The 22,272-nt window shown below is 36.8% G+C and overlaps 1 protein-coding gene across 1 annotated transcript in view; it reads right to left on the bottom strand.

Moving 5' to 3' along the window:
- Positions 1-5,985: 5,985 nt before the first annotated feature.
- The window catches only part of MSL3 (male-specific lethal 3 homolog (Drosophila)), a 20,365-nt gene continuing 4,078 nt past the window's right edge, over positions 5,986-22,272 (bottom strand). Inside the window, exons 5-13 of the mRNA XM_017737121.1 lie at positions 21,655-21,746; positions 20,810-20,932; positions 20,186-20,346; positions 18,085-18,243; positions 17,561-17,823; positions 17,076-17,185; positions 16,793-16,892; positions 16,279-16,363; positions 5,986-6,901 (exon numbers count right to left, since the gene is read on the bottom strand). Of these exons, the coding sequence (XP_017592610.1) occupies positions 6,802-6,901; positions 16,279-16,363; positions 16,793-16,892; positions 17,076-17,185; positions 17,561-17,823; positions 18,085-18,243; positions 20,186-20,346; positions 20,810-20,932; positions 21,655-21,746 (1,193 nt within the window). The 3' untranslated portion in view covers positions 5,986-6,801. The remainder of the gene's footprint in view (positions 6,902-16,278; positions 16,364-16,792; positions 16,893-17,075; positions 17,186-17,560; positions 17,824-18,084; positions 18,244-20,185; positions 20,347-20,809; positions 20,933-21,654; positions 21,747-22,272) is intronic.

Here is a 22,272-nt window from a genome sequence, read left to right as displayed (position 1 = left end):
GTTTGTTTTTTGTTTTTGTTTTCTCAAGCTCCAACAGTAAAAGACGTGATTAGTCAAAACCCTCCGTTTTTCTTCCTAAAGTCTCAAGCAAGCCTTGTCGCAAGGTTGACTCATGTTACCTTAGGGGCCCAAAGAACAGAAGTTAATTGTCACATTTTCTTAACCACTTTCAAGACTTTTAAGGGTCTGACTCATGATTTCTAATGCCTAGAGTTGGCAATACTGCATATACATTACATGTGTCATATCATCCATCTGCCAGTAAACAAAATCTTTATGAAATGTCCAATTAGTTACTACTCACCCTGTTTTTAATAAATGAATTTTTAAAATAATGTTCAAATCTCTGGTGCCAAAGAAGTTATATCACTGCAGTAGTCACTCACGGCAACAGAAAATAAATTCCTCATTAATCTGATTAAAATCAATTAGTAAAATCTACCTCCTACTCAAACATGCATGTGAAACCTAAACAGAACCACTTTAGATTTCTTAACTCAGCAGCCTACAAAACAGAAGGTAAGCCATGGAAACTCTTACTAAATATCAACTATGCAAGCATTTGCTGTACTGCTGTCATTGAAATACAAACCTAAGAGACAACTTGTGAAGGTTTGCTCCATCTAGGGACTCTCTCACTGTGTGCTTACCAATGCCCCAGCCCACCAATGGAAGAACACAAGCACCTTCTGTGTGGGCTGGAGGCATTTTGTGGAGAGCTGCAGGTTACCTTAATCCTGATGCTGAGAATGACACCTTCATCAGGCCAGCCACGTGGCAGCAGATTTGTCATATACTCCATTTCTAAGAAACTTCTGCAGAAAGAAGGGCAGAATGTTTCTTTCCTTGTAACATGGGATGGTAGCATTTCTATGTTTGAATTAAAATTTATGGCAAAATTTGATGTTTTGATTACTCATGTTAACATTTAATCAATTTTACACTTTGGAGAAAGGCCCTCATTTATAATGCTTGGCATCAAGTAACCAGAATCAGAAAGCCACATAAAATGCAAAAAGACCCCCACCATATAAATATATGCCATAGAACTAATTTCAGGCATATTTAAATTATCCATTAACTCACCTAGATGTTTACACCATTCAATTTACCTGACTCTCATTTTGGCTCTACTTTCAAGCCTACAAATAAAAACCTAGTTATATGTTTTACAGATGTGATGATTGTATCTCAGAATGAATCAGAAACATCTACATGGTTAAGAAAACTATGTGCTCAGACTTGCTTAGTTTGACTCAGAACCATTCTTCTCCCTGTGAACCTCATAAGCATGTTTTTTGCAACTTTCTAGACTAATAGAAAAAATACAAGCAAGGAAAGAAGGGAGTAAAGGTAGAAAATACTTGGGAGATATTTTTGTTTCAAGGATTTTAAAGATCATTAACTTAATTATCAGATTGGTAATTATTAATAGGTTATAACTAAAGACTAAAAAATGTTTAATAAATTGCACATCTACTTGACATTATCTGTTAGAAATCCAACCTGCACACTACTGCTGTAATGGAAGTGGTGTTGTTCATTTTGCCAGGAACTAAACACATTTATCTCCACATTTCTTGCTATATAAACACACTTTGTTTTCTGGCATCACACTGAAATATCCCCAAGAACGTATTTGTATGATTCAATGCTTTAATACCTGGGCTGCTTCCTCCAGAATTAGATCCAGTATCTTGTATTGGTTAAGAGAGAAAGTAACTTATTTTTAATTATTTTTAATCAAAACTTCCCACCATTTCTAGCAACAAAATGGCAGAGAAATTACTCTGTTCCATGGAATGCATTTTAAAGGTCTGTATTAGTGGTGGGATTTATCAATTTGCATCTGAGATTTGTTCATTCTCTTCATGCTGTTGCCCAGCTCACATGATATAAGCGACGACTCCCAACTGACAGACAGCAGGAACAATGTGCACTTCATTTTCCCCCTCATTCTTTTTTTTTAGACAGACTTCATCTTTGAGCACAAGTTTATACTTCACTGGTTTTATTCAGCTTGCTATAATCTTTAGCCTTAATGCAAAAAAGTCATCTGCTCTGTGAGTTAGATGGGGAAAATACATAATGCATGCAATAGGGAGGATGCACTGAGTTAGATCTTAGTAAGCATCTACATCTGCCACTCAGTCATTGCTGATAACATTTTCCTGAAGCCACATGTATTCCAAACTTTGGTTTAGGAGTTGGGGGGGAGGGGGTGTTGTCACTGAAGAAAAAAACACCAAAAATTTAGACAGAAATACTGTAGCATTTCTACCTCCGACTATAGCAGTGTAGCACCTGTATTCAGCAATTTCATACAGAAAATGCACACAGCTATACAAACAGCTGAAAATCCCTCCAAATTAATTGTTTCATAAGCAAGTGAAAAAGCTGACTATGTAAACACATCAGGGTCATACCAATTATGGTCCAATGCACAACAAACGTAACACACCATTTAGAACTGCTGCTCCTGGGAACCTCGTGACACTGAGATGTATTAACGTAAAAAAACTAAACAGGTTTTTGACTTGTTAATGTTATTAAGTGCCATCACAAAGATTCTACAGTACACAGGAAAAAAATGTAACACATTTAGCCAAAGCATACTTGTGCTGTGGCTGTTTGGCATTTTATCCTTGAATTTAGACTAGCCTTTGTGTGCTCTGAAGTGCAATCTTGCTTTCTGCCGCTGCTATTGGTCAAGAAGCTGAAAGTCATCAGACATGCTCCAGCCCAAAGTTAAGACAAGGCTCTCTGTCCAAGAGCTGTCAGCATTGTGCTTTGCTACAGCAAACTACCACAATAAAGGCTTGACTTGAGACTTGGCTAAGGATAATACACGTTCCTCCCTTCCTCCTGTCTTGAGCAGCTTATTTCCACCCCAGTACAAGCTTTTCTCTAAGATGCCTGTGGAAAAAATGTGTAACTTTCACAAAATGAAGGATTTAATATACACATATGCATTTTAACTCAAATAACAATCTTCCTGGCATTCTTCCCAAAAGTGTTGATAACACTCTTGATGATATAAACATTCTTGATGATATAAACATGAAAAGCAGTAACAGCTTTTTATTTCCAATCAGCTTTTTACTTCCTCCTTGACTGCAGACACTTCTCCCAGCATAATCCAGAGCAAGTTTGTCCTACACTAGTGTTTGACAAGCTCCCATCAAACATTCCTGATGTAGCAGGTGACGACAGAGTCGCTGTCAGCCCACACCAAGTGCCAAGGGAAACCCTAACATGTGCATAAGCTTGCTTTAAGAATGGGCCATGGAACATATTCTAAATTAGCACTTGGTCACATTTGCATTCATCATCTCAGTGGAAAAGGACCACCCATGAAAGCCTGAGCTTTGAAACAGGAGCTTAAAAAACACAATAGCAAAATGAAAGGCAACACGACAATTCTAGATAGTGCACTTGAAAGAACAGTATGATTTTTTTTTTTTTCTGAAGGATGCTAGGTACAGAATCAAGCTTAAAATAAGGAAAAAACCAGAAGAGTATTAAAGTTACACTCTGTTTACTCTTCTTTGGTAAACTTTACTGTCTAGGTAAAGCACTTCACGTAAGGTCAGCTTCATAGTCCTGTGGCACCATGGTGAAGTTCCTCAGGCGCCTTCCTGTGCCAGTCAGAGCAGGTACTGAAATAAGTGCTATGAGTGTAGCCCAAGCACCTTGGGCATGCAGGCAGCAGCTCTCTTCCCACCCCATCAGCTGCATTACCTGCTTCTAAACCTAGGCTGCAACTGTTCTCCTCTGCCTTTTCCCAAGCACAGTCATATCCAAAATCTGACACTACCCCCACTGTGAGAGCACATTCTTGAAGGTTAAGTGCAGGACTCACCTTCAGCACAGACTTACCAGTGTAAGTATGCACTGTAATTAGACTAGGATAATTTCCTGAAATACACAGACAAAACTGCCTCCCTTGGAAACAGAGCATGTGTGACGTGCACAAACAGGTATGTTGGTATAAACTACCACTGCCCCTTAACCTGCTTCCTCAGCTTGGCTCCTCCGCTAAAGGAGACTGTCTCTGCTAGCAGACCTGCTCCTCTGAAGGCTCCTGTAACCTGCTTCAGTCAGGATTTTATATTCCTCCAGCTAATCCATGCCATTTTGACTGAATCACATTAGAAAACATGATATGAGTAACTCTACAAAGAGCAACTAAATATTGACAAACAGTTAAGTGCATCTTTTATCATCTCAGATAGATGTGGATCCCATCAAATACCTGATCAGTCAAGGGCATCCAAAGAGTTCCAAATTCACACCTGGCTGTATGACTACACTACTAAGCTTCCCTAGCCACAAGAACCCTTGAACATTACATTCCAAGTGAATTTTGGGGCCCACTCTGGTAAATCTCTTAGTATTTTAAGACTAGTAAGAACTGCTCCTCTTATGCAATCTGGTTCAAATTTTTGCAAGTGTCTCCCAGTGCTGCAGCTTAAAAAAATTTTTAAAAATCAGGTATAAAAGCATGAATGCAGTAAATGAAGAGTGACAGTAGAGGGGGATGTCAAAGTTGCACATTACTGTAATTGAATATATAAACCTAAACTTTTAAAATTCAAATATATATTCAAATATGAAAGTTACATCAATTAGAAGTGTCAAGAAGCACAAAGAGGTGCAACTTTGGAGAAAAGTTTTTGGTTATTATGAGAGTAAGATAGTTTGTAATGTTATACCCAACAGCAGCTTCAAGAGAATTTTACCGAAGAGTCTGTTCACATGAAGGCTACACTGTAACTGGACTGTCAGAATTTTTCCCCCCCTCACATCTTTTGAGCATCTCCACAAGGCAATACCAACAGTATTCCTGACCCCTTCATGCAGAAATTTTCATTTCAACAGTTAAACACACTCACACTCTAGGGTTTAAACTCTGTTCATAGCTTGCCTTATACTCACAGGCGCAAAGAATGGAACAAAACCACATCTGCCCTATTATACCTGAGCATTCTTACAATAGAAAGGATTAAAGTTGAAGTTCAGGCAGCATTCCTAGACTAATCTCATGTTAGACAGTTTATGTTTTGTTGAACTGCCTTTTAGAGAAACAGGGTTTAAACTTAAAATGAAACATGTTGGCAAAATTTTGATGTACATGGATTCTGCTAGAGATTCAAAACTACTGTCATTTGAGAATGATGAAAGATTACAAATATGGGGTTTTCTTGGTATAAGAGAAACAGGTTTAAAAAAAGAGTAGTGCTGCTAAATGGTAGTCTTCAGAATTAACAATCACCAAATCTGCATGCATACATGCCAAACACTGGCTTAACAACCACTGAGTTCAACAGTTTTTCTAAAAAGGAGAACCTAAATTACTAAAACCCAGGTAATCCTTATCTTTTGAGTTCTAAAGCTTGAGCACACCACTACACTCTGAAAAGTGACAACGAATGTCAACAGCAGATTTCACATTTCTTTTGGCCCCTTAGACTAATAAGCTTGCCATTTGTGTTTGAAAGATGATTCCTCCAAATTACTAGTTTCTGCAAATCTGTGAGGAAACTTGACTTCTGCATTACAGGTAGAAGTTTTCTGAACCAAGAAAGATTACAGAGTGATTAATACAGTAGTCTGTAAGCCAGAGTCCTGTCTTCCTTCAGTGCTTTGAAAATCTGTGTCTATCTTGATATAGCCAAGGATTTTGAAGGCCACTGTTCTAAGCCCTGCATGCCGTTGCAATGACAAGAATTATGTTTCAATTAATTTCTACTGAATGTGTTGTCAGATTTCTAGGAACTCAGTTCTCACTGAGTTGCTATTTCCAGAGCCAAAGTGTCTAAAACAGTCTAAAGAGACATCCTTCAAGTCTGCAGAAGAACACCCAATGATATAGAAAGGGCTCCTCTCCATATGTTGTCAGTGCTCCCCCCTCTCATTATACACACACTTAGCACCCTCAAAAATACTAATTAAGCACAAACAAGATGCTTTAGACAGTCAAAATCACACATCCACACAGCAGCCACCGTGAACTTTATTAGGAAAAGAAGTCTGCCAATTAAACTGCGATGACTTCACTGACTTTCCCATTTATTTGTAGAAAATCAGTTCTTTCATAATGGCTCTGGAAATCATTTATTGCCAGGTAAATGCAGAATCCCTGGCAGTGTATGGTCTGCTTGGAACCCTGTCAGCTTTACCATGGAAAGGCTTTATACACCTTTGCAAAATGCAAAGTCAGCAACACATCTTTCATTCAAGCAACAAAGTCATTTTTGAGGCAGATGTCATGCTAGCCAAATAGCAAAGCCACCTTTACATTAAGCAATCCTTTCTATCATGACAGTTCCACAAATGAAATGTAATTTGTGAGGAAAACAATCCATAAGATACCAGTTACACATTCTCTTCATGTAACTGTTTAGTCAAGTCTTAGTCCTCAGGCTTTAGAGGCTGAGCTACAATGAAACACAGCATGGTGATTTATCTTCATGAAAATGTCCTGTTGCCAATGCATCTGCTTTTGCCTCCTTTGCTTTTTATTATGCCTGTGCAGTCCTGTGCAGTAAAAGTCAGAACAAGGCTTCTTCATTCATCTGGAGTCAGATTTATATCCAATCCTCTAAGTGACTCACACCAGTGTCTATACACATCTCGGAAAAGTAGTTCTCCATTCCTGAGTAATCCAACAATCACGAAGATGTTCTCCAATGTCTTCAACTCCAGAAGTTGTTTTAATTCCTTTTTCAGCTTGTAGCCATGTAGCAGAATACCATTGTCATGGGCTATGTATAGTAGGATTAATCTTTATTAATAGCTTCAGTAGATTGCCCGAGGATTTTTAGTACTGTAGTAGGCTTCACATGCAGCTACATAAGCAGATTCTGGGAAGAAATCATCATGGTATTCTGCTAGAAACCTGAGAAGAAATCACACCAAAAAAAAAGAACAGAATATGAAACATTTAAGAGAAAAGCTATTTTCAAATTGATTTTTGAGCTCAGCAAAAACACAGCCTGGGAATTAAGAATTATTACTCTTTGAAATTTGAGATACAAAGGACTTGAGCTATTTTTTACAAGTTCTAAATAGTGAGAAACAGCCTTCCCCTACCATTCTGAAATCCAACAAGCATTAAAAAAAATTCCTCAAGCTCAATAACAACAACACCCAAACCCAACAATAACAACAAAAAAATTCCAAAAGTTGAAGCTATACTCAGAAAAAGAATTCAAAGAACTAGCACGTAAGGCAACTTCTGTAAGTTACCTGCTCAACACAATATTGCCATTTATGTCCAAACCAGTATTTTCAGCTATCACTGTTTCAGTATCTTATACAAATGGCCAGGAGCCATTAAGTCAAACTCTATCTTTTAAAGCAAGTAAAGCTATGATTTTTCATATGTTTCATGTGCCTGTGCATTTAGGGTCTCCATCTTACAGGAGTACCTGATTTAAATACGGCTCTCAATGACAAAACACAACCTTTGCAAATTCAGTTCCTTAATTTCCTATTTCTGCAAGATTGCCTTCAAACATTATTCAATCAGCCAAGCAACCAATATTTTATGACGTCTTCCTGCTCTGCTAACACACAACTGCTTCTTTGGTTTAGGACGGAAAATGAAAACAAATAGTGCTGCTAAGAACACCAGTAACAAACAGCTGAAATGACTATAAGCTCTCTCTGCTCCTTCCTTTGTAATCAAAGACACTGAGTATATAAATGTGGCAAAAGGGCAAAATGGTTATTAAACTCAAGATTACAATCAAGCTGTACTTCAGAAAAAAACAAAGACCTTCAAAAATACCTGGATATTAAGGATCAGCGTCAATAAACATGGCAAAATGCTACCTACAGGGTCTCTATTTAAGAGTAGGAAGCAACAGAAAACAGTATCATTTACAGAATCTGGGTTCTCTCAAAAAACAGTGGCTGGGGTGATGACTTCACTACTGGAAGCTGAAAATATCAGTTTTGTATAGCCAATACTTTGGACATAGAAAGTCCAAACTACAAAATGCTCAGGTGAATGCCATAAAAACTACAGTGCTTCTCCAACCTCACTCACTGCTGCACTGCCTGAACTAGGCATGTCCTTTGATCTAAACAGAGCCAAAGAATACTGGCAAGATCCCCTAAATAAAGCACTTTAAATTTAGTAAAGAATATATTAATTGCTCAGAGCTCATAGAAAATGGTGACAATACAAAACTGCAGATAAATGAAAACGGGTTGATTTTTCCCACACACCCCCAATCCTTGCACTTCAACAAAGGCATCAAACAAGTGCTAAACTGGAGGAATAACTAGTTACATCCTACTAATTCTAGAAAAAGCAGTGAGAGATACAAACTTTTTTAGAAGAAATCAATCCTTCATGGTGACACTGTTAATTTAGAAGGCACATTGTCAACTTATTTCATAGCAGCTCTGTAATTAACAGTATATAGAGGGACCTAAATGGTTTTGGATGTAAAATGTTTCAAACCACTAAAATAGAGTACTGAAATTATAGCAATTTAGAAGTGAATAAAATACCTGAGTCATCAACTGCTATGACCTCTGACTTTAGTTAGCTACAAATCACCTTCTAGGATGAGGAGCTGGTATGAAGGAAGTGTGGAAATGCCTGAAACTTAACAGACTTGACCTTAACTTTGAACACACTTAGATTGCACAAGATTAAGATGAGCCACAAGTGGTTTTTAATTAATAATTCTTCATTAACACACATTAATGACTCCAAGACAAAAAATTACAGGGGCTGATGAAAATCTTAGTGCCTTTGGATAATATTCAGTAAAAGACAGTACTAAGAGATAGATCATACAAGGGAGCATGTTTTAAAAGAACCTTCCGAGGGCATTGGGTAGCTGACACTTCCAAGAATTTTAACGGCAAGTAATGGGAAACAGGCTCACTTTCTCTTAAAATTTCCTGACTTTTGCTTAAATCATCCGTCATACATGCCAGTTTGGTGCATGCTAAAGTGACAGCTGGTAGAGATGAGAAATTTTAGCTGAGATGCTGTGCCACAGCTACAGCTCAAAAAAAGGCAGAATGCACACAGTCAAATAGACAAATATACATCTCCCTGTTCTTCATGTAACAGTTGTGAAAAGCAAAATATGCCAGAGCTAGCAAACACAAATTATTTTATGCAGAGAAGAAAACTGCTGGAAGAACGCAGTCAGCTTCTGTCCCAATCCCTTCTGTATCTGTATACAAAGAGTGGGGGCCCTTCTGAAGCTGCTTTCCATTCAAACAACATCACAGTGCAGAACGCTGGCACAGAAATATTAGGAGTCTCCTAAGACTTTTGCCTACTGGGTATCACTATTGCTTTCCTCTTGGACAAGCTGAAACACCACCAAGATCAATTACAATGTTACCTGCAAGTCAGAAGCCAAGATTTAAAGACAGAGGGAGCTGTACTTAGCAGACAGAGCCAATGTCCAGCAATAGATCAGAAAGCACATTGCTACTGAGCTATTCAGAAATTGTTTCATTAGTTTCAACTTACAAATCTGATCAATTCAGTCACCTGTTGCATTATTGCCTTTTTCATTTTTATGGAGCTCATATGCATACATCTACACAGTTGAGACTGCTTATGAGTAACCAAGTGCTGGGATGCAGAGTCCACACTGATGTGAGACTGCACGCATTTTTCATCACGAACGTCCTCAAAAACAAAACTCATGCTTTACACTCATGCTTAGAACACAGAGATAACATGGTACAGTGAAGCTATTTCCCTCCCTACCACAGGTTCCTAGAAGGGTAACACTTCAGAAGGGACTAGAGGACATGGAGACAAGGGAAAAAGACGTGGGCAACTTAGGAATTCTTCAAGCTATGTTCTGATCTTCAAGTGTGGGTGTATTTAAGCAAGCAGTAGCCTCACAAATATCCTAACATCTGACTGACTTATACAGGCAGATCTACAAAGAAGAGGCACTGAATTACCACTATCCACATTAGAAGGTCATTTGACACATGTCAGGAACATATCTCAACACGAGCCACTGAATTAGTATGAGTTTCACGAGCATCCTCTGGTGGGCCTGACACCACCAACACAACTTATTACCAGAAATCTCTGAATGAAGAAAAAAAAATTCCTTTAAACATCAGCTACCATCACATGAATAAGCTCAGGGACACCCCAGAAAGTGTGAAAATGACAAAAAAAGGAAAACCTTAGTATTTGGAAAGACATCCTCAGCCATTAAGGTATAAAGAAGACTGAGTCCAAATGAAAAGTTTCCAGGAAGGTGATATTTTACACACTTCTGCTACAGAGTTTTAAAAGATAAGCAGATTCTTTGGTGAATTCAGTGGCCAGATCTAGATGCTGTTTGAAAGGCAATTGTAATGATCTATCCAAATTTGCTAGAAGACCATTATGGGTCCTAACTCTGTGGTCACCTCATCAAAAGAAATGTCATCTGCAGATTAAGAAATTACCTCATCTCTGACACTACTACTCAAATGCAGGATTTGAAAACAAAAAGGTTTTAGTTTCACAGAAAAAGCATATGCCACCACCTGACCCTCACCCCTCCCCAATTTATAGGCCTGTCTCCATCCAGAAAGCTGTTCAGGGCAAAAGATGACAAGCCCATTATAACCCCATTGAAATCAACAAAAGAAGTGAATTGAAGTTTCAGATGTTTATTCTAATACCAAATGTGTCAAGAACCACGTTAAAGGAGTAAACTGGCCTGTTTTGCTGACTGGACTCTTGTCACTCTTTGATAGATAGAAACTGAGATCATATTCCTTGGCCTTTTACAGCACAGTGTAGAGAACTCTGAAGATGTCAAGCTGCCATCATAACATTTCCAAGAATCAGATTGAGTGAGTGAAAATTAAATTTTCCCAAAGACCTTTCAGGAAAACAGTCCTACAAGAGCTCAATACAGGAGTCCTTGGTTTGTCTTGAGGATGAAGATCCACTCATGGCCAGGCCAGCACAGGCCCCTAGAGCTGCGTTCTAAAAAAGCTACCATAACACATTTAAAGTATTTTGGGCAACCTCTCAATTTAGATACATGATCCAAACCTCAGCTATTGACTAGCAATATGCTCATTCAAATTCCCAGATACCTGACGATTTGGAAAGCAGAAGGAAGAGAAGCAATTCACATGGTGAGTTTCAGAACAGTTTTTGGCAATGCAACAAAACATTAGTCAAGAACAATAAGCACCAGTGAGCACGTTCTGCAGACCAAGTAGACAGCAAAGCCCACTGAAAGCAAGAACCTGCACAACATCAGGTACTCACTAAGAACCATTCTACATAAAGGTGCCAAAACTTTGAGAGGGCCCAAAATGGCAATTACCTTTCTACCCATTCAAGGACTACAGCAATCCCAAATAAATGGTAGTAATGCCCTAAAACAAGGCACTGTGCAAACAGAATTCCTTCAGTTCAAAGTGTTTCAAAACTTGGAAAAAAAATGTTCCTTTACATGTTTGTGCACTCTAAACCCACACCTCCATTTATATTCAGAAACTTAATTTCCTCACATTTAAGTTCCAATTCCATGAAGTTTTCCAGTATGTCATAACCGAGTAACTGGTTAATCCAAAAAATTGAGAGAAAAACCCCCAATATAATTCAACAATATTAAGCAATTAATAATACAACATAAGAAACACTGGCACAACTGCATTCTTTTTCATCTTTCAGAAAGTGATTTTTAATTACTTGGCCTTTTGCAACTGAAGTCACAATGACTCACAATGAACAGGAACTCTATCACAAAGCAACTCTGCCTAACTAAAGATGTCTTCTATTCCATTCACCATGTGCAATGCCTAATTTTTTCATTCTCAGACACAAATAACCTCTCATGAATTGTACATTAGCACAGACTAGTGGTCGTAATTCACCACTGCAGTTCTATATTATAAAATTACTACACATAAAATGTGCTGTCAAAACCAGAAATCTATTTTCTTAAGGTTACTTGAAACAACTTGTCATCATTGTATATAGATTTTATTATCACAGTCCTCTAACTTGGTCACATTCTGATTTGGCTTCCTGCCCAGGAAAACTCGAAACAGTTTCAAAATATTTTTCTACCCATGGAACAGAGAGGCATAACAGATACAAGCAGATTTTAGAGCATCAGGGGAAAAAAAAAAAAAAAAAGAGATCTAAGCTTAAGGAAATACTGAGTTTGAAATACCTGTGGGTTTTTAACAAAACTAAAATATTTGACCATTAGTTCTTCATAATCTGAAATAATACATATTGGCCTCATCTGAAAAAAAAACCTTACTAGAAATTTTAGAAGCAATATTTTAGAAATATTTCATCACTTATTCATTATATTTCATGGAAGTCAAAATATCTATGTCTACGCCTTTCTGTACCACTTCATTTTGCCTTTTTTCCTAAAATGAAAATGACATTCTCTGAAATTACCTCAATGAAGATGGGTCCTGCTCTTGTAAAAAGAGACATGCTGTTTTCTCCTAACTTTTAAGTAGCTCCTATTGGTTAACAGACCTGAGAGGAGACCTCTGTTTCCAAAACAGTTTTCCAAGCCAAGGATTTGCTGTGTGCAAATCAATGGAAACAGCAAAACAGACAGGCGCCTTCCTGCCAATCATTTCTCATCACTGAGTCAACCTTTGGAGGCATGTTAGGCACCTTACAATGCCAGGAAATTGTAAAATAGAGCATATGCACCATTTTATTTAAAAAGTGGCTGAAATAATGGAATTAGTTTAAAGATAATACTTCCTCTTACTCAGAAGCTATTAACAGGCAAGAGGATTTAATCAGGGGTCTTTCACTAGTCCGATTACCAGTTAGTAAGCACCAGTTAGAGCATCAGCTTCCACTGCTTGGTCCTGAAGAGTAAATGCAAACTAAGTGAAAGTCAGCGAAACCAACTGGTGAGTTTTTCACGAGGTCTATTTCAGACTGCAAGCACTATGAATTATTTCAGAGCTAAATAATTTAAGACTCAGAGTTTTGTACTTAATTTGAGAAACTGATTTCTGTAAATTATATAATTGAGAAATCAACTTTCATGTTCTCCATGAATAAATTTTCATTTTGCACACTTGTAGAAAGCTGGAATAAGCACAGAGGGCAGAGTTTCTACTTAACAAGAAAGTCAAAAAGATGCATTTCATACATTCCTTAAAAACATACATTGTCTGGAAAATTGAGAAAAATCTTGTCTAGAAGCAGTCTGAGGGCATGACTGGAAAATATTATCCATGTAGTATCTCAAAGCTAATTTAATGCATCTATTGTGTCCCAAGTAAACTCAAGACAACAAGCTTCCAAAAAAGTATTACATTATGTAAGTCTCAGTTTCCCAGCCCACAGGAGACTAATAGTACAAATGGCAAGCTGTAAATTTTAGCCACAAAATCATAATTCAAAATTAAACCAGTATCTATGCAAGAACTAAATCAGTTGTGTACTGCATGACAGTTTTATTTAAGAATACATTAATTACTTATACTTGGACTACTCTACCTAGACTTCAAAAAGGATTTAGAAGCAGTTTATTAATGCAAGCAGACACATCAGTCCTTCGTCTGCTATTAGAGAAATAAAGGAGAGTACTTCAGCTTCTCACTGAAGAGCAATTCACTAAAAAAAAAAAAAAACTTAAGCAGTCGTAAGTAAACTGGCTGCTATTACCTAATGCATACAGACCTTGTAGGGAAGTTCTTACTGTTCAAAAGTTAAGCCAGAACAGAACTGACATAAAATATTTATAATAAACATCCATTAATCCTTTCCCAAAAAGTAAAAGACAGAATGTGAAAATTGAAGAACTAGTATTGATGCCTAAGATCTTTAGCTTTTTTGTATTTTTTTATATTTGTAGTTTGTAGATTGCTAAAGCATGGCTATAGTTTCTAGTATTTTTCCTATCTTTCTTCCCTACATTTAGAAACAATAAGCTAACCTTATAAATACATTCCTAAATATTGTTTAGTCTTAACCCAAGAAGAGAACTAACTACAAGGACATTCTATTTTCCAACCAGAGTCTGGACCAGACATAACAAAAGTGGGGCAAAAGAAACCTCTGGACTGCTTTCAGTGGGGCAGCACCCCAGGGAATTATTACCTAACCAACTCACCTTTTAATTGCACAATATATGGTAAGTATACTAATTGACTAACCTTATAAAAATTGTAGAATTACTATACCACATGCGATTTTCGCCATACTGTGTACCTGAAAGCTTTCAAGTAAAGGTTTGCTTTTATATTCACTCTAACACTGCTGGGAAGATCTATTCTATTTTCCAGGCATCAGTAAAAGATGTCACCTAAAACTCAAGTTTTCTTGTGATTACAAACAGATAATGCAAAACTATTTCTGTTCTGTAATCAAACATGAACAACTGTCTAAAAAATGTAATTGTTTGACCACTTTCAATGACACGTGACACAAAGAAATAAATACCCAAATGAAAGACTTTTCAAAGCACCATGTGAATATGTGTTGAGAAAAAAAAAATTAGTTATTGCAGTGATTTCCGTTACCTATGTGAATGTCCAATAGCATAGCAGATAAGGAAACTAGACTAAGAAAAATATTTATGACAAAGCCACCTAAGACCAAATGCTTCCTACAGCAGTAACCGTAACTTAGAAGCTTTCTTCACACTGTCAAAAAAGAAAGCACTTGAAAAAACACAGCCTTCAAATATTTTATTGTAAGATATCTGATATCCACATCATGGTTGCCTTAAGGGGCTCATTTTGCTTTAGTTGTAGCCTGGCCTCAAGGACTGAAGCACACTTCTGGCTAAGTGTTTTCTAAAAGGAATGCAGGTTGTGTACTCAGAGGACTCTCCACCACAACACAAAGTATGGAAAGTGGGAACTACTGAGAGATTTGCTTCAAAAGCACAGCTCTATCTCCACTAAAAATGCTGACATGGAAACATAATTTATTTTTATTTCTGTTTACAGATGACTACACATTTCAATGAGATGCTCAGATGGAAAAGTGAAACACACAGAGATGCTATCACTAGAAATTTCAGTTCCCTTAAGCAACCCTTTCCCAATAAGTAACCTTTATGGTATGGGGTGTAAGGGACATGTTTCTCTTTTCTTCTGTTCTACTCCACCAAAGCTTATCCACAAAATGGGTATGAAAACACTGTATTAAATATGTTAAAGAACAGAGATATACTCTGATCAACACAGAAGAATCTGAACAGGCAAAGGTCTGATAAAAACTGATCTGATCCACAGTGAGTTAAGCTCCCTATGAAATATTCACTTCAAGCAAAACCAGGTTTCCAACAAAGAGCTTTAATTCTGTCCTGTTTTAATTTAAAGGTATTTCAAATGCCAACAAGGATCTGACAAAAGATAAGCAAAATGGAATCAGTAAAACTTGACAACTAACTGCTTCCAGAGCAAAACTGTGTATTGTAGAAACTTTGACATTGGAAACATCTTCTATTTTTAATAAGCAATTAAAGTAAAAGCATTTTAAAGCTTTCATCTCCCTGATCTCTAATACAAATTTTATTTATGCTGGTGTAACCTTTCTGTAAGTGGCTACTTAAGTCACTGACCAAATTTAAAGAACAGTTTCTGTATCTGTTCCATTACCATCTACAACACTTTCTCCTGAAAGTTTTCCTTGGCAATTTTATTTTCCAGTGTACTTACGCTGCACAACACAGTGCCACACTAGATTTCTAACTACATCCTCAATGTCATGCAGAAATACTAATTACAGTACCTGATAACCCAATCTGATCACAGTGCAAGTATGACCTTACTGACTCCGGTGGTGGAGCTAGTGTGGTCAGAGAGAGTTGTGTATCTCTACAAACCACTGCTCTGCATCACAGAGAAACCTCTCTGTTCAAAGTTCAGTTAAGACAGACATTTATTTCTTTTAAGAAACCACCACAATTAAAAACACGTCTTAAAGCACAAGTTTCTCCCCCTGCTAATATAAAACATGCTACTTAACCAAGTCAGACTTGTCATTCTATACACAGCAACAAACTTTCACACTTCAGTTCTGTATCACTGTATTTATCAAAATTTGAAGTAGGAAACTCAGATTCCCTTCAATTTGAATTAAAGAATAGAAAATCTTATGTTCATCTTTACTCAAATTGCTATTGTTAAAATTGTATACTAATTTTATCATAATCTTGTAGTTATGGAAAATGCACATCTTATTTTAAACCCCCTTTGTCCTTCCAGGACATTTACATCTATGTAACAATAGAAACACTGCTGTGGTACATTGTGTCACATTACCTCAGAAACATCTCGAAGTGTTTTACTAAAGCCTTTAGGTTTTTGTCAGGAAAGCACATCTTCCCCAGTATTTCTGGTAGCTTTACTGTGAATAAAATAAATAACGTTTATACCTGTTCTTGTAAATGCAACTTCTAATTACTTTTATCCACTATACAAAAAAGAATACAAAAATTTCTTTTCCCCACAGACCCCACTTTTCTTGCAAGCTAGTTTTGATCTTTCAAAGCCTTACTAAAGAGAAACATGCTGAGGAAGTGAATGCTGCTGGGTTTAATGATGTTTGATAGTGTACTGGAAGTAATGCTGCTTTGCTTTCCTTAAATGAAGGCTTACAGAGTCAGTAAAAGATAACAAAATCTATGAATAGCCTAAAAGTTCCAAATAGATTAAAATGTACATTCCTCCAAGAATAAAACTAAATGTAATAAAGCAAACAGAAAAATCACACCGATATCAGCACTGGGAAAAAAAAAAAAAGGAACTTTGAGCAGAGAATTTTGCATCAGTTTACCAAACATCCTCAGCAAATGTTGAGATCCATAGATATATGAAGGAGGCGGTGGTTGATCACTTGGTGGATAATTCTCTGGCATCAATTTCCAGGACAAAACCTACACATAAAAGTATTGGTTATGAAAACTTTATAACATCATAAATGATTTAGTCTGTACAGAACTTCAAATTCAAAGATGAACTAAGTAATACCAACAAAATCTGTTCTTACATAGCCCTACTCGGAGGTCCACAAAACCTTTAATCATTGAATCTAGGACAGTAACATCAAAATGTGTTACCTCATTCAATTCGTTGTTTCTTCTACCTTCAAAGCCAGTAAACACCGTGCTCCCTTCTTTGCTAGGAGTCAAAGTTATAGGTGAAGACGACCCGCTATGGACAGGGGTTTCTTCAAAATGAAAGGAAACACAAAACAAAAGAAAAATTTTACTACTTGTAAACTACTACTTGGAACAATAAGCCATTAAATGCTTCTAAAGGCCTGCTGCTAAAATGCTTTAAGTCTTAAACACTGAAATTCAATAACAGCTATCCTAAAAGAGACACTCAGAAAAGCAGCTCATTGAATTCTGTGGAAAAATACACCAAAGTACTGAGAATATTGCTTTATATTTCCCTGGTAATAAGGCCTCAGAGTTAAAGAACTGATACAAAAAGTAATGAATTCCCACTTTGATCATTCAGTTCACAGTCCACACAGCATTAAAAAAAGAACAGAACTCTATACTTTGTTTAGACCAACAATGCAAAGAGAAGAACCTACTTTTTTCCAGGTGCAGGAAGAGCTTTGGCATAGAGGCTGGGGTCTCGAGGTGCCGCCGTTTAGGTTGTGGGGACGCGCTGCTCTCCGATAACCTGTCACAGTTGGAGCTGTGGCGCGTCGAACGCCTGAGCGACTGCAGGATTTCGGGTTCAGCTTTTCGCCTTTTCGGCGTGGCTGGCTCCCCTGTGGTGGGCTGGCTGTCAGTCGACTGAGGCGTGGGTGGATTCAACAGAGGAGGGCTTGGGGAAAGTTCCTCCTGATTTCTAGGAAATTAAGGCAGCTTTACAGAATTGAAGAGATCAGGGCTCTACCCACAAAAGAAATTCTTCTAGCTTCACAGATCTTCTTGAACACTTATTCAGGTAAGACAGTCTCCTCCCAATAACTATTAAAGTGATGAGGCCTTCTATTAAATACTGTTTTCCAGAAGTGTATTTATCTTCAAATTAAAGTTAAAAACCACAAATACCACATTCGCCTACTTTTTAAGACAAGCACTATTAAACTTGCTATATCTAACCTACCTGTTAGTATTTGTTGAATTTTCTTTGATAGGAAGAAAGAATTTTGATGAAGTCACCTTCTTAAACTGAGCTTGTTCATAAGGATAGAGCAAAATTAAGGGAAGTGTGAAGTCAAAGGTTATTCTCAGCCCATCCACCATCTCTTTACATAGCTCGACACTAGAGGGGAAAAAAAATTATGGATTTCAAAGTTTCATGGCAAAAATTTTTCTGCATAATTGTACAAAATCGTCCTTTAATACAGTCCATTAACATCATAACTACAATATGCTGATTCAATTACTAAGTAATGATAAGTGATTAAAAACACACTTAAAAAGATGATGATTGCTCTTGTTAACTTCAGAAATATGAATTTTTTTAAATGTCTGCTTCATAACTTCAAACAAAACCACACAACAGTTCTGTTGTGTTACTATTCACTAACTACTACTACTCTACTAACTACTGCTGTAGAGTAAATAAAATTAGTCGGATGTTTTTCATGTAAATATTATTTTGGTTTTCCAACTTCACTATGCTGAAAAAAGAGGCACCTGCCAGAAAAAGTAAGTACTCAACAGACTGAATCTCTGTCTACAAGGCATAAGCAGAATTTGACCTACAGGTGCTAAGATGCCGTTAAGGCTGTGCTCAAGAGATATCCAGTGAATCAACAAAACCAGACACATTTGCATTGGAGAGCAATGGTCTGCTCTGGTAATCAGAGCACTACATTTGGAGGCTACCAGGAATTTCAGTTTTAGGTCTCTGTAAAAGACTTATAACATTAGGTGGTGAGTACACAAGCTATTAGAAGCAGAACCAAGAACACACAGTGCAGCCCACCTGCAACACCTCTCACCTTTGTGAAGGTACTCCCCTCTCATGTTTCAAGTGCACTATGTGTATGGTAACAGAATTTGGTTCCACCAAAATGATCCATGTTAGAAATTCCAAACTGCCTATATTTCATACCACCTACTAAAACTACTACATAGGAATTGGGTCAGGGGACTATCATGTGCACAAATTCTAAAGAATCCAAGAAGGTCAATAACCTTTAGTGTTAGAGCAGTAAGGAAAATACAGTAAAGATGTAAGCTGAAATCTCTCCTACTTAATGGATCACTGAAACTATACCCATTTTTTTTACTAAAGCACTGCTTTTATTGAGGAAGTTACTTAAACATAAACCTGTAAAAATCTTAATGTGTATAAAACCTTCTGTTCACATTTCTGATATTTCATCTAACTTTTTGTTTGGGAGATTATACTACAAAGAAGGAAAAGTGTCAATCTGTCAAAGAATGAATGACATCAACATAAACCAAGATACTCACATAGGCTAAAATATTGCAAGGAATAGCATAATTACACACCATTGAAATAGAACACTAATGCAAGTCAGGATTTCTCTCTGATAAAATAACAAGAGTTCATTCCACTGTACTTAGATGAAGAAGCAGCCTCATCTAATATGAAAAATCTTTAACATAAGAGGAAAAAACCCCAAAGCAATCAAAAACCACCATACTGCAAACATGCATGGTTAATGCATTTGTACAGCATGAGTGAGAAAACAGAAACTAAGACACCATCAATTTGAACGAAATAGGATTGGTGTTACCACAGTTTCCCTACTGACTCTAGGATTTAAGATCGTATGTCCATTTAAAATAAACAAACAACTTGCACTTGGAATTCTTTGTAAGTGTTTGTATTAAATTTTTAACCTTTTCAAAACTTGAACCTATTCAAGTTTATCTAAGCAGGGTATTCTTGTATCAGATGTGAAATTCTTCACATTGACAACAGCAACACGTTCTTCCAAATGGATCACGATATTTACAACAATTCACGTGATAAAACAGGATATTGACACTTTTGCATAATGACTTCTCAGAGCATAGGGACTCTCTCACTGATAAACAAATTATACTTTTTATAATTACTTTTTATAATTATATTATATTACTGTAGGTACCTGTCAAATACTTTAAGCCCTGTAAATAGATATACATCATGGTATAAGCTCACAGAAGTGAACAGCCATAAAACAGAACACAGAATGCAAGGTCATTCTTCTTGTGACAACAGCAGTGGACTTAAGATAACTTACTTCTTCTCTGGTGGCACATAATGAAGATTCATATTAGCATGTGGAGTCATCTGATGGTGCCGAGATCTTTCATTGGCTGAAAAAGCAGCATTAATTGCAAAGTGTTTTACATATGACTCCAAGATGGTTATTATATTTGTTTGGCAAGGAAGCTTCACTAGCTGAAAAAGAAAAGACAAATTAATGTCTTACAAAAACAATAAGTAAGTACACCAAGTTAGAAAAGGAGCTTGTAATGTACCAACTAATTTAGTAAATGTCTAGCGCATAAAGCAAATTCAGGACTGTGTAATTTCAACCCTTAAACTGCATCTTTTGTCAACATTAGGAGAAACAAGAAACATGGTCAGATCAACAAGTCTGCTGCATTTCCAGAGTTAAAAAGCAATCTGAATTCTACAGCACAATGAGGTACAGAGACACTACACTGTTAAATGTGACAAGTGACTGTTTTAGCTGTAGAGAAGTCTACTCCCTACACTCTTTGTATTCTTCCTTACCCTGAGCTCAACATGAAGCTAAAAATGTAAGTTAAAAACCCCCAGGAGCTGTATACGCAAAAACTACTTTTGACATCCTTCTCACACCCCCATGCACATTACATTCCCAGCTTATATTTCATACCCTTTTTCTTCTATTAATATAGTAGCAGTCTTCCTCAAGTTTCTTTTTCAAGACTTCAGGAATTTCTATGCTTATTGCTCTTTCTTCCATGTCCCTTTTTGTATGAGCGTCTTGTTCTTCTTTCTACAACAGACCAGTGAACGAAAACAATATATTGGTTTCAAAAAAGAACTTCAGTAGTAAAGATACAAGTGGATAATAGCCTTAATGTAAGCTATTTAACAATACTGCTCTTTAAAGCATCTGCAAATTCATTTTTTTAAACTTTTTTAGATTTAACATTCTCTTAAGTATTTAACTAAAAAAAAAAGAAAAAAACCCAGAAATTTGTGAGGTCTTGCTGCTTCAGATCACCCAACTGTAGTAGTTAAATTCTACACATCTTTAGATCGACTGTTTACTGCAGAAAAATAAATAATTTTTTCTTGCAAACAGTCCTCTCTACGTTTTAACTTAAGACCAGGGTTGACATGCCTGTCTCACAGTAAAATACAAGACAAACATCCTGATGCTATTAGGTTTGTCCAATCTGCATAGACAAGTAAATTTTTACAGCACCCACGAACATGGAAAATCTAGTCTGCTGCATTTTCTCCACATAAGCCCTTTGTGTAGAATGAGAGGAAAAGAAACAAATGTGTATTTTTAGAATTATATCATATAGTTCCGTAAGACTATGACATATTGTATAATTTTCAAAATCTCAATCAGAGTAAACACCAGGAGTAAGAAAACTATGCTTTTAATTCCAGCTAAATTACCACCTGTGGCCTATATTTCAATTTTTTCAGAGTTTCAAGTACAGATGTTTAAATTCACTCAACTTAAGGAACACATGAACATACCATTTCTGTCCTCTCATCTATGTCACTTTCTTCACTTTTTATTTCTTCATCTGTTCCTTCATCACTGTCATCAGAAGAAGAACTACTTATAGCTGCATAAAAGAGATTTCACATATTTGTTATTACATTGCAAAAGTTATGACCAGTTTGAGGCCTCAATCCAAAAAAAAACCCCAAAAAACCAAAATCCAACCCACTAAAAAAACACAACTAGCTTGTTATATTTAATGAGAATGAATCATTCTAATTGAATTAAACATGTATTATTTACAGCACACTACAAATGTTTTAAGTATGTAAGATGTGTTTAAAGAAGTATTCTTGCATCCTCTCTAATTGAAAAACACTCACTTTTAAAAGCTCACTACACTCCTGAGCACCCCCATTTTCAGTGGATTTTAGTTCTGCACAGGGGATTAACATATTAACCATTCTATCAAAAGGTATGAATCTGGGCAGCTGTATTGGGTTGACCCTGAGTTGATGGACAGTCTTTAAGACCAATTACGCTTCTCACAATTTACATATTTAAACCGCACAGAAAGGTGGGACTTCCCCTGTTTGTCGGAGGTCGCTTGCTGGAAGGTGGGGGGCTCCGAGCCTCCCGGCCCCGCCGGG

The sequence above is a fragment of the Corvus brachyrhynchos genome, unplaced genomic scaffold (assembly GCF_000691975.1).
Source record: "Corvus brachyrhynchos isolate BGI_N302 unplaced genomic scaffold, ASM69197v1 scaffold83, whole genome shotgun sequence".
Lineage (NCBI taxonomy): Eukaryota > Metazoa > Chordata > Aves > Passeriformes > Corvidae > Corvus > Corvus brachyrhynchos.
The sequence above is the reverse complement of the archived record's forward strand: the minus strand, read 5'-3'. Positions and strand labels throughout refer to the sequence as shown.